Source organism: Peromyscus eremicus, chromosome 4 (genome assembly GCF_949786415.1).
Source record: "Peromyscus eremicus chromosome 4, PerEre_H2_v1, whole genome shotgun sequence".
NCBI classification, from domain to species: domain Eukaryota; kingdom Metazoa; phylum Chordata; class Mammalia; order Rodentia; family Cricetidae; genus Peromyscus; species Peromyscus eremicus.
The window spans coordinates 102,575,444-102,589,443 of NC_081419.1; the positions used below are offsets into that span (position 1 = coordinate 102,575,444).

Here is a 14,000-nt window from a genome sequence, read left to right on the forward strand (position 1 = left end):
AGCAGGGGAGGATGGACAGAGAGACATCACAGCAGGGGAGGATGGACAGAGAGACACCACAGCAGAGGAGGATGGACAGAGAGACACCACAGCAGGGGAGGGTGGACAGAGAGACACTTCAGCACAGAAGGATGGATAGAGAGGTCTACAGCAGGGGAGTTACCCTGGGGTTGCACTTTGGGCTCTGTAGGAAGGAAGCTGGCTTTACTAGCATGTAATATCCAAACCAACTCAGAATCACCTTTAAAGAGGAGATACAGAGTTGAGCCTGGTGTCACAGGCCGTGGTCCCAGCTACTGAGGAGGCCGAAGCAGGAGGATCACAAGCAGAAGGGCAGCCTGGGCTACAGAGCCGGGGTACCGTTGCTCCGGAGGCAGCCAGTTCTGGCTGCAGTATTGGGTGTCTGGCATCACCCCACTTGGACTTTACATCTGCGGTGGTACTGCGCTTGGTTATAAGATGGCAGCAGTTGCTTTAAGTGTCACAGGCTAGCATCCAGAGACAAAGGGGAGAAGCCCATCCTTTACCTCTCCTCACTCTGGGCCCCTCTTTCTCCCCACCTCCACCTCTGTGTCCATCTGTCTCCACTCCCCCTCCCTGATCCCTTCTCTTAGAACAGTACTTTCTTTGCAACAACTTTATTGAGATGCTGCACAATTCTCCCACTTAAGGTGTTTAGAAGGGGGATATGGAGACCGTTCAGTAGATACAGATGCTTGGAGACCGTTCAGTAGATACAGATGCTTGGAGACCGTTCAGTAGATACAGATGCTTGCTACCCAGCCTAAGACCAGAGTTTGATCCCCAGGAACCACATGGTGAAAGAATACGAATGTCCCAAACTAAATAAATGTAATAAAAATCTTAAAGTGTTCAAAAAGAAGGAAAGAGAAAGAAAGAAAGCCACTGTTGGACTTGGTTATGAGGATGGTTGTAGCTAGAGTTTTCCTGCCTGGCCCACAGTCAGGGCAAATCTCTCTCACCTGTCAGTCCCACAGCCTCTCAGACCCGACCAAGTAACCACAGAGACTTATATTGCTTTCAAACTGTATGGCCATGGCAGGCTTCTTGCTAACTGTTCTTACAGCCTAAAATAATCCATTTCCATTAATCTATACCTTGCCACATGGCTCGTGGCTTTCCGGCATCTTCACATGCTGTTTCTCATCATGGTGGCTGGCAGTGTCTCTCTCTCTCAGCCTTCCACTTCCCAGCTTTATTCTCCTCCTTGTCCCGCCTACACTTCCTGCCTAGCCAATGGCCAATCAGTGCTTTATTTATTGACTAATTAGCAACACATTTGCCATATAGAACATCCCACAGCAGATGGTGACCACAGAAGACCTCCAAGCCACACAAAATATTTTAGTGCCTCCGTGTCCCTAAAGAAGAAGACCCACTACAAGTTCCTGGCCATCATGCATGGGTCCATCCATGATGAACTCCCTTCCAAGATCCTCGGGGTTCTAAAATATTGTCCTGAGGGCTAGATCCGCAGCAGGTAGAGTGCTTGCTGGGACCACTTGGACCCCTGGCTTCTGTTTCCAGCACTGCAAAAACTAGGTGTGCTGGCATACTCCTGTTGTCCCAGCGTCAGGTATAGGTGTGAAGGTCACAGGACAGTCTCCTGTACCTGGTTCCTATCCCCATCTTCCACTTCGTTTAATGTGGGGTCTGCTGCTCTCTGCTGAGCACACCAGGCTAGCTGTCCTAAGAGCCTTCAGGCATTCCCGGTCTCTGCCTCCCATCTCACATTAGGAGAGCTGGGATTGTGGGCTCCTGCTGCCTTATGTGGGTCCTGGGGATCCAAACTCAAGCATTCACCCTTGTATCACGGTGCTCTTCCCAGTGAACCGTCTTCTCAGGCCTGAACTGTCAATTCAATTTCATCCATGGTTGTGTCCACGCCTGTCCTCTGGCTTCGCCACTTTAATTAGAGTGCCTTTTAGTAAGTCTGAGCCTTTTATCTTCTTCAAGCCTGTTGTAGATATTCTGAGCTCTGTGGATTTCCATATGGAGTTTTAGAATCAACTCGTTCCAGTTTACAAAGAAGCCAGCTGGCATTGGGACAGGGCTTGTGTGGAATATAGAAGTTAAGCAGTATTGACATTATAATAATATTAAGTTTTCTAAGCCGTGAGTAGAGGATAATTCCTTCATTATATTTGGGTTTTTACATTGTCTCCAGCACTGTGAGAGAACGCATAATGATAAGTTGCATGCTTCTTTGTTAAATTCGTTCCTGAGTGTTTTAATTTTATTGTGGCTAAATTGTTTCCTTTGCTTCCTTCCTTTCAGATTGTCCCTAGTGCATAAAAATCTCTGTAGCGACATCTGCAATCCTCTCGCCTCATTTTTAAGTTGTTCTGTGCAGTTATTTTGTAAATAACTTTTAGTCACAGACTCCAAGAATAATGTAATTATTACAGGAAAAAATATCACACATTAGTAATATCTTCTATTCATAAAGCTCACTAATGACAATAGGGTTTGCTGTTTCAAGGACCCAAACCCCGTCCTGGAAATAAGCATCCAGAAAACTAAACGCCCTAAATACAGACAGAAGAGGCAAAACTTCCATGTTTGATTCGTTTACCTTTTTCGTAACTCTGTTACTTAGGGTAAAGATAATTATGGCATTTTGGTTTCATGTGCACCATATAATTGGCATGTGTCATGGTTGGAAAATATGTCATTAAAAGGGTAGTATTCAAGCTTATAGCTGAATGCTAGAGAACCTAACACAAGGCCCCGAGTTCCATCCTCAGTACCACAGGAAACAAAACAAAATGCAGTGCCCTTGTGAATACCACTCTAGAGACCTCACAGTCCTTGGAGAAGGAGCCATGACAAATCCAGTGTTCTGTGGTGGGGTGGGGGTGGGGAGCGGGTACCATGGACAAACCACTCGTGATTCATGGGGGCCGGGAGGTACTGTGGACAAACCACTCATGATTCATGATTGCCCGGAACCTGTAGTCAGCCTTTCTCCAGTGCATGACTGCAATAAAACATTAAATTACTACTTGGAGATCTTCATTAGTCATCATCCTTAGAACCAATTCTAAATGCCCGGAAGGCCCCCTCTCTCTGCCTCTCTCCCTCCCTCCCTCCCTCCCTCCCTCCCTGCCTCCCTGCCTCCCTGCTTTCCTTTTTTTCTTTTAGGAATTTTTTGTTGTTGTTTTTGTTTTCAGACAGGGTCTTATTTTATATCCCAGGCTGGGCTCAAATTCTTAGAAAGTCTCCTGCCTCAGCCTCTCGAGTGCTGTATAAAAGGAATGAGCCACAACACCTGATTTTTATCTCTCTCTCTCTCTCTCTCTCTCTCTCTCTCTCTCTCTCTCTCTCTCACTTTGTGTGTGTGTGTGTGTGTGTGTGTGTGTGTGTGTGTGTGTGTGTGTTAGGGGCTGGTAGTAAACCCAGGGTTGCAGGGTTGTGTGTCTACCTCTGCCACTGAGCTGCATCCCCAGCCCACCGGTGACATGTTTACTCACATAGCAGTTTTGTCTGATTTTTACAACACAGAGAAAACATTAGATGGCTGAAATCTAGAAAGGCCCTAGAGAGAAAAAATAGAATTTCTGAATGTGTACTTGTATTTCAGTTCAAAGATAAGGGGTGAAGACCTGCCCCTAATTGTTGGTGTCTAGAAGAAGAAAATTATCTTTCAAATTATCTCAAAGTAAAATGAGCTGTCTTAGCATATGTGAGGCCCAGAGACCAACCTTGGTAGTGCCACACACAACAAATAGAAAGAAAAGGAGGAGAAGAAAAAGGGGAGGGGGGAGAGGGGAGGAAGAATAAAAAAATGATAGCAAGAATACAGAATTAGAACCAGCTCCTAAAAGTTGGTTTTTCCCCTCCCAAACATCTGACCCTTTCCCAGAATATCTCCCCCTTCCCTCATTAAAACTTGGCGCTGAGCCAGCGCACTGGTTTCTACCAAGCTTGACAACCTGAGTTCATTCCCTGGGCCCCACGTGATGGAGGGAGAGAACTGACTGTCGCAGTTGTCCTCTGACCTCCAAATGTGTGCGGTGGCCCAGGCGACCCCTCCCTCCCTCCCTCCCTCCCCCATACAAAGGAAACAGGTAGATGTAAAAGAAAATTTAAAGCAAACAATAAGGCCCTCCTCCCTCGTCCTCTTTGCTGGCATGGTCCTCTGTCCCGGTGCCTCTCGGGATGTGAAGGCTCACCTTGACCTCATGATCAGTGAAAAGATACAAAATGTTTTTCATCTGAAACACTTTTAATAGCAAAGAGAATGTAATGCTTTTCAAGAGGCTTTAGAGAGTGTCTTCTTTATTCCTGTTTTGAAGCATAATTTGCATTATTTCTGAGCCAGGTCATCCCAGCACTGGGGAAGCTGAGGCAGGAGGATCTTGAGTTGTAGTTGTTATTTATTAAGCGGCGCAATGTTATTCATTAAGCGGCACTTTTTACCATGCGAGAAAAGCCGTGAGGTACAACAAAACCCACTATAAGAGTGATCACGCAACACCCGGTTGGATTGCATAGGATGTAAAGCCCTGGGATGACTAAGCGTCTTGCCAGGTATGCACAGTCATGGGGGAATGGCTAGGAATTCTAACAGTAGTCCTGCCTGAGCTGTATAGACAGAACCCTTCTCAAAGCAAAATATCCATCTTTAAAAAGTTAAAGACACAGGAAGGAAAGATTTCTTTCCCTGTGCCACTGCTCTAACTTAGGGAATAAGAACACCGTTTCCAAGGCTGCAGAGATGGCTCAGCAGCTAAGAGCACTGGCTGCTCTTGCACAAGACCCAGGTTGGAGACCCAGCACCTACATGGCAGTTCATGACCATCTGTGATTCCAGTTCTAGGGGAATCTGACACCCTCTCCTGGCCTCCTTGGGTGCCAAGCACACACAGGGTGTACATACATACATTCAGACAAAATGCTTATACACATAAAATAATAATAAATACATCACTGTTTCCCCTTGGGTAAGAGTAACTTGCCAGCTTTTCCTTCTACACCATAATGTCTCTTTTTTGTTTCCTCCTGTTAGGTCATCCCCCTGCAGACACTGTTGAAGTTCATGGTGGACATTGCCCAGGGAATGGAGTATCTGAGCAACAGGAATTTTCTTCATCGGGATTTAGCAGCTCGAAACTGCATGTAAGAACCTAGGCCATCCTGGGGAGGTCCGGTCACTAGACTTCATGGCCTTGAACTTCATAGGGCGGGGAGTGACTTGCTGTTAGATTATAAAGGGCAGATGGCTTGGAGATGGGATGGAGTGCCTTGCTTTGGATGGGATTTCTATGGCTCTGATTTTGACTGGGCTCTTCCTTGGGGATTTTCTATGTCTCTGCCTCTAAGAATCTGGCTAGTGTCCAAAGCTGTCTCTTATGATTAGTCTGTTTTTTTCTTGTCACTCAGCTAGGGGCACTAGGCATGATCTTTGTGGTCTTTTCCAAAAGCCATCAGCTGGTTTTGGATTCTCAATAATATGTAAGTCAGCTAACCATAGTATAACTTGAATGGCAATAATGAAAATCCTAAAGGCCGTTTCCCCAAGCCTTTGTTGACACACAAAGAAAGCCCTCTTCTCAAAGAGGGTAAGAGATAGTGTATTCAAGAGTCAAATATGAGTGACCATGGCCTGAGAATACAGATTGAACTACCTCAAATATCACATCCCAAAATGGTAACTGTTTCCAGGTTATTATAGTAACATGACAAAGAGAAGCAAAATCCACACACTTTCAAATGCATTGGTGGGAACATCAGGTAGGTGGGTAAATAAACTTCTGCTATGGGCCTCAGATGCTATCTGATGAGAGTTTTGGCCTTGGTTGGTGGAAAGCTGTCTGCTAAGTTAATACACCCAGAGGTTTCATCTGATAATTGCAGGACCTTAGGTCAGACACAGAGGTGGGCAGAGAATGGCAATTTAGTAGCTAAAGATGGCTCAAGATATGCTGTAGTTAGACTCTGCCCTGCGACATTCCAACCGCTCCATAATCACTGAACTTCTAACCAGATAATCCGCCTTCTAGAAGATCCAACGTGAGGTGTGGTTTCTTTCCAGGAACTTGTATTCATATCTACCCCATACCTGTGATAAAATTTGGTACCTTAAACACCTGGAAGCTTTTCCGTCACAGCAGATGACGAATTACAAGAATTTACATAAGAACTTTGGACTTGAATTTTCTCCATTTCTTTACCCTGCTTCAACAGAACTATTACCTGATGTCAGTCTTCAAATACCGTAACTGTTCCTTGATTTTAACTTCCCCGTTGTGAGACGAGGGAGTGGCCCATGTGTGCTTTTCTTGGTCAGAGATTTGACAGTAGGGATGGCCACTCGCTCTGCTCAACTGCCCCCTCCCCCTTTTACTTCAGTTTTTAAAGCCCCAGGGGATTTCAACTGTGGACAGAGAATCATGAAATGTTATTTTTCTTTTTATATGCCCTTCATGTTTTTCCTGCCAGGTAGGAGGACTGCCTGTCTAGTTTGCCCTAAACTGAAAGTATGAGACTTTTGGGTGTGCATACCTGTACACCCAACACTCAGGAGACGGAGGCAGGAGGAGACTACAGTTCACAGTCATCCTCAGCAGCATGGCAAGTTCCAGGCCAACCTGGGCTACATGAGACCCTGTCTTTAAAAAAAAAAAAAAAAGTTAATGTCAAACAAACAAGGATAGCTCAGTCACCTCCCGCCTCTCCCCTGCCCTTCCCTGTCTCCTCTCTCTTCCTTTTCCTCCTTCGTATCTGGGACCTGTTTTACTGTTTACCTTGGACCTTCCTTGCAGTTTGTTTCCCTTTAACTTTCCAGTTCAGTCCTTTGACAGCTGGCTACATTAGCAGGAAGGCCTTCCGGGCCATCTTTCAGTGCCCAGTCTCCCAGACTTCACCTCCTCTCCTGCCTCCCCTCCACAAGGCCTTGCGTAGTCCGTGAGGCCGGTGCTGCTTCCAGACACCAGGCAGGATGGCCATGGCCTGATGCCATCCAGGAAAGGACCAGAAGGAGCTACTGACCCTCCATCCTGCTCTGCTGCATCTCTGTCCTCCCAGTGCCTCCCCACTGTGCCTGGGTGCCTTTGCTGGACCAGCCCCACACAGGCCAGAGTGATGGCGTACAGTAGTGTCTAGTCCCTAGTATTTGCTGTGTCTTTGATCTTAAAGCAGCTCCCTACTCAAGCTCATGGGCTCCGTGTCTTCTTCCTTCCCTTCCTTCCTTCCTTCCTTCCTTCCTTCCTTCCTTCCTTCCTTCCTTCCTCCTTCTCTTCCTTCCTTCCTTCTTTCCTTCTTTCCTTCCTTCCTTCCTTCCTTCCTTCTTTCCTCCTTCTCCCCCTCTTCTTCCTCCTTCTCTTCCCTCCTTCTTCCTTTTCCTTCCTTCATTCTTCCTCCTTCCCTTCCTCTCTTTCTCCTTTTCCTGTAAGGGTGCCATGAACCCCAGGCTGGCCTTGAACTTGCCAAGCGGCTGAGGATGACCTTGAACCTTTGTTCTTCCTGTCTCCACCTCCCAAGTGCTGGGATTAGAAGCATTCACTACTATTCCCATTTATGCTGTGCTGGGAATCAAACCAAGTGTCTGCTAACTGAGCCACATCTATAATCACCCCGTGTCTTTAGCTACTTTTCACACATCTGATACAGACCTGGGATTAAAGGCTCTGCTCCCGAGGTTGCTGAGGACCTCAATTCACTCTTCACAGGTTGCGCGATGACATGACTGTCTGTGTGGCCGACTTTGGCCTCTCTAAGAAGATATACAGTGGTGATTATTACCGCCAAGGCCGCATTGCCAAAATGCCTGTGAAGTGGATCGCCATAGAGAGCCTGGCAGACCGAGTCTACACAAGCAAAAGTGACGTGGTGTGTACACAGCTTTGATTGGACAAAGATGGGGACACACTGAAAGAAATGATGGAGATTGACGATGCAGGGAATTGCACTCTGATAAACTGAGGGCCGGGAGCATGCTCGGACCATGCTTTTATTTAATGGATTTACTCATTCATTTGCTTTTTGTGGTCCTGCGGTTGACCCTAGGCCTCACACATGCTATGAGCACACTAATATAATTTCTCAGCCTCCCTCTTTTTTACTCTTAAGATTTAATTTTAGGGCCGGGCGGTGGTGGCACACACCTTTAATCCCAGCAATAGGGAGGCAGAGCCAGGCAGATCTCTGCGAGTTCGAGGCCAGCCTGGTCTACAGAGTGAGATCCAGGACAGGCACCAAAACTACACAGAGAAACCCTGTCTCGAAAAACCAAAAAAGAAAAAAGATTTAATTTGATTTTCATTATGTGTATAAGTATGTGGATCTGTATGTGGATATGTGCACATGTATGCAGTTGTTCTCAGAGGCCAGAGGCATCAGATCCCCTGGAGCCTGAGCCAATCACAGGTGATTATGAGTCAAAATTGAATGCTGGGGACCAAACTTGGGTCCTCTGCAAGAGTAGAAAGTGCTCTTAACTGCGGAGCCATCTCCATCCCCCTTTACTTTTTATTAATTTTTATGTGTATGGATGTTTGGCCTCTTTGTATGTCTGGGCACCATGTGTGTGCCTAGTGCCCATGGAGGCCAGAAGACTGTCAGATCCCCTGGAACTAAAATTACAGATGGTTGTGAGCCCTCATGTGGGGGCTGGGAATTGAACCCTGGTCCTCTGGAAGAGCAGACAGTGATGGTAATCACTGAGCCGTCTCTCCAGCCTTCTATACCTTTTATTTTTGAAGCAGACTCTGTCTATGTATCCTAGAAAGTCATTGAACTCCCCGGTCCTCCTGCTTCAGCCTCCTCGGTAGCTGCGATTACGAGTGTGCACCGTCATACCTGGCTTTTATATCTTGTAGAAAGTCTAACTCTGCAAATAGTCGATTGTGGTGAAATGCTCACATTCAGAACCTATGCTTCGCATGTGACCTTCAGAGACTCTCCTGTTTCTTTGCTACAAATGAGTGACTTGTCGCCCGTAACTAAGATATTCACATTAAATTGAATGAGTTCATTTGGTAGCCTTTGGACCCCATATGCTATGGAGAAGATGCCGTGTAATTATAGCCTTGATCTGAGCTTGGGGAAAGAAAATACTCCACAGCAAGAGTATAACCACGAAGTAAGCAGTGTTGATATGGGATGAGGCTCTATCTGCCTTTAGCCAAGTTTCCCAGAACAGCTTTGGTACAATTGGGGGACTATGGGGCTTCAACCCCGTGTGTTGCTGTGTTGGGAGAACAGTGGGCCACAGACATAATTACCAGCTTTGTGCGTCCTCATCAGGGCTTTAAAGAAATGACCTTTCCCCATGAAACAGTCCATTCAGCCTTTGTGGAAAGACTTTTGTCCTAACTTCTTGTGGCTTTGTTCTCAGTGGGCTTTTGGCGTGACCATGTGGGAAATAGCAACGCGGGGAATGACTCCCTATCCCGGAGTCCAGAACCATGAGATGTATGATTACCTTCTCCACGGCCACAGGCTGAAGCAGCCCGAGGACTGCCTGGATGAACTGTAAGTGAGCATCCCTGTGTCACTGGGCTTTCTGCATGGGGTGGCTACCTGGTTGTGCAATGACCTGGGAAACACAGGCATGGCTAGTGTAAGCAGGGCCTCTGTTAGCCAGGAGAGCCTGTGCAGGGAGTCCACTCACAGAAGCCTCCGGCCAGCAGTCATTCCTGATGTTGGTGGTGGTGTATGGCCAGCTCCTGGGAGCCCACTGTGGCTCACTTATCCAAAAGGTCTCAACCTCCATCCATGGGCACAGTCAAGACAAGGTACCAGTATGTGTTTCCGAACAACAACGTAAGAACCACTGGGAAGTAGATGCTGCCAATAGATAGGCCTGCTTTATAGTATATGAGGTACTAGGATCCTTCATCCCTTACTTGGAACCCAGTAATCCTACTCCTCTATAGCATTTCAAACTTACTGGTCACACTTAGGAACCTGGGCTAGTTAGTGCCTTTGAGAGCAAACTGCCTCTCAGAATCACTTGGGAAGCATTCTGACAATGCAGTTGCTTATCCCTGTGCCTAGAGCGTGTGAGGCTGCTGGCACAAAATGGGGCTGGAAATCGTGTGTTTAAAATGTTCCCTGGAGACCTGTGCTTGGCCAGGTGTGAACTCCCCCAACTCCTACCACAAAGCCCTCTGTCAGTCTTCAATGCCACGCACCACGGAAAGACCCCCAGGTCTTGGGGTTGTACACATGTGTGGCCATAGCAGCTGGCTTAACCTCCCTGTACCTCCTATCATCTGCAACAGAGTGTATGTCTCTTCAGAGAACAGTGGTTCTGGACAAAAGCAATTGAAGTAGGGAGGGGGTTGTTTCAGCTCACAGTTCAAGGTGTCTGTCCATCGTGGCAGGGGGTCAAGGCAAGAGGAGCTTGGCACAGCCGGTCACATCACACTCACAGTAGGGAAGAACAGAGAGTAAGGAATGCTTGCTGCCCCTCAGGCCCCTTTCTCATACAGCCCAGGATCACCTGCCTAGGGAATGGTTCCGCCTACAGTTAAGACAATCATCCCATGTTGATTAAGGTGGTCAATATCATCTCTCACAACCATGCTCATAGGCTCATCTCCCAGATGTTTATAGAATCTGTCAAGTTGATAATACTAACCATCATGGTGTGTTTGCACGTGTGGGGTGCACATGTGTGTGTCATATGTGTGCATGTATGTGGAGACTGGAGATTGGTGTCAAGTGTCCTCCTCAGTTGATCTCCACTTTTATTTTCTGAGGCAGAGTCTCTTGCTGAACCTGGAGCTCATGGATTTGACTTGTCTAGTTAGCTTGCTTGCCCCCAAGCATCCCTACCCTCCACATTCTGATGGCTGGGAATAAAGGCCAGCTACTACATGTATGCTGAGGATCCAAATTCTGGTCCTCCTGCCTGTGAGGCAAGTGCTTTATCCACTGAGCTACCTTCCCAGACTCATCAGTTCGATCTCCCCAAGCACTTTACTGAACTTTTCAAGACAGTGCCTTGCAATGGTGACATACACTTTCTCGATGGTGAGGCTCCTTTAAGGACCATGGGCTTGGGATAGTATCGTCAAAATTTAGTAAGAACATTACAAAAACATAGGCCTGAGCTAGCTCTGTCATGGAGCAGCATGTGGGATGCTGGTGCCAGTGAGTATATGCAAGACCCTCAGGCCCATCCCAAGCTCTGTCTCTGCAGCCTCATTTGGCACCCGGGACCAGGTTGCTTTGTATACAACTTCCTAGGTCCATCTGTGGTTTAAACGCTAAGCCAAACACAAGGAAGATTGTTTGGTTCCCAGCCACAGCCTGCTTTGTGGTTGAAGATGTCTAATACTAAACAGAAACGAAGGCTGTAAATCTCTTGAAAACATCTTAAAGTCCTGATTCGATTAGTTCTAGGGTTTCACGGTAGTTTTTTAAAGGGCTGTGTTAATGAAATGTTGGCTTCTGGAAAATAGGAAGCCTTTCTATGTAGCCACACTGCCCAGGAAGTTTTGTTGTGGTTTCTTCCTTAGCTATCCCCCTGCACCAGCAGAAGCTGACATTTAGCAGTGGTCAGTCTGGGTCTGAGTGAGGTCTAAACTGTGTCACACTGTGGTTTTTATGTTTCACTTCAGACTAAAACAAGAGACTGCTGAGCTGGTGTTCTCTGAGAACACTTTTAGGTGGCAGAGTCAGCTCCCCTCCTATGGCTGGGGACCCAGGTGGTTGTAGACAAGCCGCAGTCCCCATGTTCCTGATGGCTGCATGCCCTGGGCTTGCAGATGTGATGTGGTCAGCAGGCTGGTGAAGCAGGCTTTATTCCTGAGCTTCATGTGTATGCCAGCAAGCAACAGCCTCCCCTAAAGAGGCCTCTGTGCTTCCTTTTCTGGGACATTCTTTTTTAAAAAAGAAAACACAGAATGAATATTCTGAGTTTCTCTGAGTCCAACCACAGTTAGGATGAATGTACTCCTGTGTGCAGCTACTCTTTGGCTGCTTTGAGCTAACTGAAATGTAGCCATGTTGACTGGGGAATGTAGCTCAGTGGTAAGGGAGCTTGCCTAGCATGCACAAGATCTTACGTTCAGTCTCCAGTACTGTAAAACAAAGAGATAAGGAAGTGTGAGAAAGATACAGAGGAGGAGGGAGAAGCGGGGAGGGACAGACATACAGATCTCTGTCACAGAGCCCCTGGGCCCCTAATCTCTAATCCTGCCCTCAGAGGGTCACCTCTCCTGTCATGCAGTGACCAGACTGTCAGTCTTGCTTCCTGCTGTCCAGGATGCCACTTTCTGTTATGCTTCAATCAACTTCCGTGGGACATTTCTCGAGCTGAGCTCTTCACGGCCTCCCTGGCACCCTCAGAACCCTTCCCAGGAGCTGTCTACCGTGGTCCATGACATGAGAATCCTCCCTTTATCTTCTGCGATGGCAGTCTTATTCCCCACGGGGTCCTGTTGGCCAGTAGTTACTCTTCAGAATTCAGAATTCCTCTCCTCGCTGGGCATGATAGCATACACTTTTAATCCCAGCAGAGGCAGGCTGATCTCTGTGAGTTTGAGGTCAGCCTGGTCTACATAGTAAGTTTCAAGATAGCCAGGGCTACATTACAAGAGCCTGTTTGAAAGAAAGAAAGAAAGAAAGAAAGAAAGAAAGAAAGAAAGAAAGAAAGAAAGAAAGAAAGAAAGAAGAAAAGAAAGAAAGAAAGAAGAAAGAAAGAGGGGGAGGGAGGGAGGGAAGGAAGGAAGAAAGGAGAAAGAAAACAAAACAGGGTTGGAGAGATATCTCAGCAATTAAGAACACTGATTATTCTTCCAGGAGACCTGGGTTCAACTCCCAGCACCTACAGGGCAGTTAACAACAGTCTGTAACTCCAGTTTCAGGGGATCTGACACCCTTTTCTGGTTTCTGTGGGCAATACACTCATACGGTACACAGACGTTCATCCAGGCAAAACACCCACATATTATACATATAAAGTAAGAATAAATAAAACTTTAAACAAACAAACAAACAAACATTCCCATCTTCTTCCTCTCTCATTGCTGACACTGACATCACAGAAACCCAGGATTTCATTCCATTGTGATGACATCATGACATAAATACAGTGCAGAACCTTCATCTCCCTTCCCCAAGGCTCCTCCTTCACTGCTTAGACAGCAACCAAAGAGATTCTCCAATGTTATCATCAGAAGCTGGGGTACCTCTGTGGTAGAGAACTTGCCTAGTATGCACGGATTTTACCTAGTATGGTAACACCCTAAGTACCACAGACAGATAACTACAATTATAATATATACAATTTAGTCATGGATTGCTCCTGGACAGCATCTTCCTGTGGTTTCCTAGCCTCTTATCATATCTTTCAAAGTCATATTTAAGATGGGCATGGTGAGGTATGCCTGTGCAGGAAGGTCAAAAGTTTGAGGCCAGCCCTGGCTATTTAGTAAGGTCCTATCTCATGTATCTCATATATAAAATATTTGTAATAAATAAATGCATATTTGTGACATAGATCACAAAATTATATTTATATAATTCTCATAAAGTATTAGACATGAAAGGAAAATACATTTCAAGATAGTACTGCTACTATTCTCTATGAAGACAGGTCACTTAGCTCTTTCTTCTAAGAGGTGGGGTAAATGAAAGAGAATTAAATAGCATGGCACAGTGATGAAAAGGATGTTATGTCCCTAAGGACTGAATTTCTCAAAGCCTTTCTGAGCAAACAAGTAAGACTCTGTGCAAAACTGGAGTCATGAAAATTGTCCAGCGCTGTGAAAACCTCAAAAACAGGAGCAAAGCTTGTTTGCCCGGTCTAAGGGCCTAGCTACTGAGAGTGAGTTAGAGAAACTCCTGAGGCGAGGATGGAACAGGACTGTGGGGCAGGTGTCAGGGTGGAGTTCTGGGTTGAGGTCCCACCCTTTGAAGGCTGAAATAGACCAATAAAAGGACACCATCATGTCTGCATAGATGAGATCTGTGTGCTGTGTGAGGACTAACACTTACTAGGATTGACCCAAGGATCTATAGAT

General features: G+C 46.4%; 1 protein-coding gene across 1 annotated transcript in view; it reads left to right on the forward strand.

The window, feature by feature from the left end:
* Mertk (MER proto-oncogene, tyrosine kinase) overlaps nucleotides 1–14,000 on the forward strand; it is a 104,377-nt gene that overhangs the window by 87,839 nt on the left and 2,538 nt on the right. Inside the window, exons 16-18 of the mRNA XM_059261389.1 lie at nucleotides 5,033–5,142; nucleotides 7,695–7,854; nucleotides 9,362–9,498. Of these exons, the coding sequence (XP_059117372.1) occupies nucleotides 5,033–5,142; nucleotides 7,695–7,854; nucleotides 9,362–9,498 (407 nt within the window). The remainder of the gene's footprint in view (nucleotides 1–5,032; nucleotides 5,143–7,694; nucleotides 7,855–9,361; nucleotides 9,499–14,000) is intronic.